At 46.1% G+C, this 4,757-nt stretch overlaps 1 protein-coding gene across 1 annotated transcript in view; it reads right to left on the minus strand.

Moving 5' to 3' along the window:
- The window catches only part of LOC125947691 (uncharacterized), a 9,574-nt gene extending 5,145 nt beyond the window's left edge, over positions 1-4,429 (minus strand). The window contains exons 1-4 of the mRNA XM_049672924.1: positions 4,195-4,429; positions 3,766-3,909; positions 3,594-3,680; positions 3,046-3,399 (exon numbers count right to left, since the gene is read on the minus strand). Coding sequence (XP_049528881.1) covers positions 3,046-3,399; positions 3,594-3,680; positions 3,766-3,909; positions 4,195-4,429 — 820 coding nt within the window. The remainder of the gene's footprint in view (positions 1-3,045; positions 3,400-3,593; positions 3,681-3,765; positions 3,910-4,194) is intronic.
- Positions 4,430-4,757: the final 328 nt, after the last annotated feature.

Consider the following 4,757-nt stretch of genomic DNA (forward strand, 5'->3'; position numbering starts at 1 on the left):
GACATGGCCGCGGGTCAACATGTGCGACATACACGATTTTCTCGTGCTCAGGACAAGCTTTCTCGCAAGAAAGCAGCTGAAGTCATACAAGTCTCTAGAAGGGCATAATTATGTGACTAGCGGATGGGTGAGAGAGCCATGGGTAAAACAAACAGGCCCGGAAGCAGTTGTCGTCCTAACTCAGGTAAGGCTTACCTTCGATCTGTGATGATGTGTGCAGTACTGACTTGTTTTCTTATTCATGCAGGTCAATCACTCCCAGAGCCTGTCAATCCCACCTGTTAAAGCCTGGATATGTGCCAAAAGCGATGGCGAAGTACTCGCTGCCCACTGTTTGTGCATGGCAGGAAACGGAGAGGCGTGTTCCCACGTTGCTGCATTACTCTTTTACATCGAGTACGGGATGCGTGCGCGTGAGGAACGTTCATGTACAGACAGCAGTAACGCCTGGCTTCCTGCACATGTCCGCAAGATCGAGGTTCAGCCTGTTGCCAAAATGGATTTCGCATCTGCAACGATGAAGAAGCGACGACTGGATGAAAATCTCGACCCATCTCCAAAGCTTTCTGCGAGGAAACCGGCACCACCCCCTACAGAGGACGAGTGGAGTGCGTTTTTCGGCGTTGTGACTGCCTCGGGACTTCGACCAGCAGTGCTGAGCACCAACTCCAAGTACAGGAGTTTGTACATGCCAGCTGTCAGAACCTGCAATGGTGCTGATCTGCGCCTGCTCTATGACCGACGAGCAGTGAAACTAAATTATGATGAACTAATGGAGCAGTGTGAAAAGACTTTCAGTGGTCTAGTCATCAACGAGGCTGCAGTTTACAGCATTGAGCAACGTACACGAAACCAAGCAAGAAGCATTAATTGGTTTTCTTACAGAACAAGCCGCATTACTGCCTCGACACTCTATGAAGTGTGTCACACGCAGTTAACTGCTCCGTCCAAAAGCCTGATTAGCCGCATTTGCTCCCCGCACTCCAACAAACTCTCAGTCCCTGCAGTCAGATACGGCAGAGAGAAAGAAGCAGAGGCTCTTGCAAAATACAGGAAGTTGATAACAGTGCTTCAGAATGACACAGCTTTCACAGAAGCGGGACTTTTTATTTGCAAGGAACATTTGTTTTTAGCTGCAACCCCCGACATGCTTGTCGAGTGCAGCTGCTGTGGTGCAGGTGTAGTAGAAGTGAAGTGCCCATGGAAGGTGAAAGATGGACGCCTCACTGACTTGCTTAAAGACGCAAACATGTGTGAGAGAAGTTGATGGTGAGCTGAAGTTGAAGCCAACTCACCGCTACTATTATCAGATTCAAGTGCAAATGTTCGTGTGCAAGAAAAGTTATGCTGATTTTGTTCTGTGGAATGCACAAGAAATCAATGTACAGAGAATCAAGAACGACGACAGCTTCATTGCACCACTGATTTTAACGGCAAGCAGCTTTTTCAGAACCGCCTTGTTGCCAGAGCTCGTTGCGCGGTGGTTCTCGGACAGTAAGAACGACTTGCACAACAAGGTTGACGACCTCGAGCCTCCTAAAGGATCAAACAACGATTCAGCCGCAGCGTTGGTGCCGTTTGTGTCAAATGCTCTTGTGCTCAACCACCAGGACCCACAAAGAAGTGATGAATGTGATGTTCCAGCTGAGACTTTCTGTGTTTGCAGGGGACCCGAGAAAGGCAGAATGATTGCCTGTGACAATGAAAACTGCCATGTGAAATGGTTTCATTTCAGTTGTGTAGGATTGAAAAGAGCACCAAAAGGCCTGCTTTGGTTTTGCAGGTCATGTCGTGATACTAAATAAAAGTGAATTTCTTTTTAGTTGATTGATTGATTTATTTAAAATAAATAACACACCCAAAGAATGAACATTGGGTAAGAGGAGCTTCGAAATATTACATGGTGTACACAGCTTACAATTACACAAATCATACGAAAACATTGCTTCATACACAAATGAAATGAAAACATCAAGAATCGAGTGCACACAAGGTCGAAAATATCTATAATCTTGGTCTTGACATGCAAGAAAATCACTATATTTACAAAAAATACTACTAAAAGTAAATACAAGTTCTAAGCAAACACATAAAAAGATAAGTGTGCTTCAAATATCGTAAAAAGCTATTTGCAGGCATCACTGCTCACGTGTCATCCTTTCACTTGTACTTTTGTGTGGTTCTTCAATTTATCAAGAATCAGGTCATAAGTAAAGCACTTATTTGCCATTTGTAATAGGCAAGACGTCTGGTGCGGATAAGACGGTCCTAATAGACACATTTGAACAGTGCTTTAGTAGTACGAAATGTATGCTGAATAATCACGCAAGAAGACCTAGTAAAGGTGAGATGCACAAACAAAAAAACCTTTGTCATCAAAGGGCTAATCAAATGGCACTATGGTATTGCACAAGTTTGTTAGTGCACAGCACACTCTCACAATCTTGTCGATTGGACATTCATGGTTGTTGTTCTTTCTCAGAACCTCTACTGGCAATGTCCCCTTCAGTATGGTGTATTTGTTCCGCACCATTCCTATTACCCTCTCTACATGAATTCGCACATTAGCGATTTCCCTTGTTTGCTCAACCTCCCTGCTGGAAAGCTGCCTTTTCCCTTTTGTAAAGGTAGGGATTGCCAGTGTGACACAACACATCCCGACACTCTCTGCTATCAGGAAGCCCCTGTCTGCCAAAACAATGTCACCTCTGTCAAGCAATTGTAGAACACCGCTGTCCTCAGTGATTAGCTTGTCGCTAGCACGGCCACCAAATGCTTTTGAAATGTGCGTTATCATCCCTTGTGGGCATATTGCTAGCAGGAACTTCACAGTGTTGTGATGTTTGTAGTGGGACCATGTTTGAGCTCGTGTTAGAAGCGAACTTGGCCTCTGGATGAAAACTTCAAAGCAATCTAATATAACCCTCACGTTTAGCCCAAAATTCTCAACAAAACAAACTGGCATCGTTCTCATTACGTCTTCTTTCTCAGGCCAGTACACCAGTGGACTCAGGCGGTGGTAGCAAACATCTAGCCACTTCTCACAAATTCTCGAAACGGTTGGCTGTGACACCTTGAAGCGATATGCCGAATCTTGAAGGTGAATGCAAAGCCTCATCCGCATGAGGAACAGAAACAGCTCCTCAAACTGCGTGAGGACATTTCTGGAAGAATGTGATACGTGTTCTTTGAGAATGTTGAACAAGGAGAAGAGCATCAAAAATGTTGGCAGCCCAGTATAATACGACACCTTTTCATCATTATGGCGCAATGCGTTTTCGGTGAATTTTCCTGCTGCTAGTTCCACCTTCGCAGATCCAAGCTCTTCTCGTAGGCTGACTACTTCCTTTTGAAGCTGAATGATATCGCTCCCAGTCATCTCAGTTTGGCAGCTTATGCCTAGAAAAAAGAAAAGTGCAATACACGAATACATCAGATGATAAAACAACACATGTCAAATGTGCCACTCCTCATAAGACATTGTGCCCAATCAAAACATTCCAGGGTTTGCTTGCACCAGCTCTGAGCAGTTTACTACCAGTGCTAAAAAGCATCAGCAACAAAGGTCAGACTCGTTACACAGTGGCACTCACCAGATTCCAAGGACTGCACTGCATCAGTCTCGTCAGCATGCGACCCAGGCGGCATGTCTCCGGCTGGATGTACATCCGCGGCTGCAACTGCATTTGTAAACGAAGCAATCGTGAAGTCTTCGCTGGTGAAGTGTTTTTGCGGCCCAAAATACATGCGCCAAACATTCGTTACCTGTCGGATGGGATTGCTGCCGTTGGGTTCGTCGTGCTTTCAGCCGAATGTATCGGCTCCCGCAAGCCGCTTTACTATCGTGTCCTAAATGCAGCGAAGGAGCCCAGTCAGGACTGCAGTCGTCAAAGAGACCGGCGGGCTTGCCTGCGTAGATGAGCGATGCGATGTTTACGTTGAACGCACAGCAGATACGAAATTTACTTCGCGGCTCTTTCGTTCAACGTGATAAGCTAGATAAAACCACAGTAACGTTACCGCTGTTTCCAAATCTGTCCGTGAAAGCTTTCCAAGTTTTCGTTCACACACGCTAGCTAAGTTACGTGCTGTTTTCAACACAATGCTTAAACGATGCTGAACGCTTGCATCTCGGTTGTTTTCTCTTTTATTTGTGCACTTAACACTATCACGAAGATAAAACTGTCACCATACCTGATAAGAAATGCCGTGAGCAGACGCGGTGTTTGTCAGGGTCCGCAATGCCGGCTCGGTTGATACGCGCCAGCCAAACACGACGACGCTCTTCCGAGAGAACTTTCGTCTTCTCACACTCGTTCGTGCGCACTTTCGGCACTTTAAAAAAACCACGATCCGGCGCATTGGTCTCTGCTTTCTGCAACTTGCTCTGCGTGCGGGCATTGCAGCCGACGATCGCGCAACACACCATGTTGCACTGACTACAAGACCTTCGTGTAGGCAGGCTGCCACTCGACTACTCAGAGGACTGCAAAATGGCGACTTGTCCCACAATGCACCGCGCGCGGCGCGCGAGTGAATACTGCCTATAGCTCTAATAATTTGCTATCGCAATTGGTGCTTCGCCTTTCGGGTGAAACTGCGACAACATTTTATGGCTCCTGACCTTGGATCGAATAGAACTTCTTAGGCTATGAGAAATCATGACTGTCCTACGTGTTGCATGCCCTGTGAACTTTCTTTGGAACTTAAAAGTGTTATGTCTTTGAACTTGGTCAAGGTTAAGCGGGGGACCCACG

This window comes from Dermacentor silvarum, chromosome 8 (assembly GCF_013339745.2).
Source record: "Dermacentor silvarum isolate Dsil-2018 chromosome 8, BIME_Dsil_1.4, whole genome shotgun sequence".
In the NCBI taxonomy this organism is placed as follows: Eukaryota; Metazoa; Arthropoda; class Arachnida; order Ixodida; family Ixodidae; genus Dermacentor; species Dermacentor silvarum.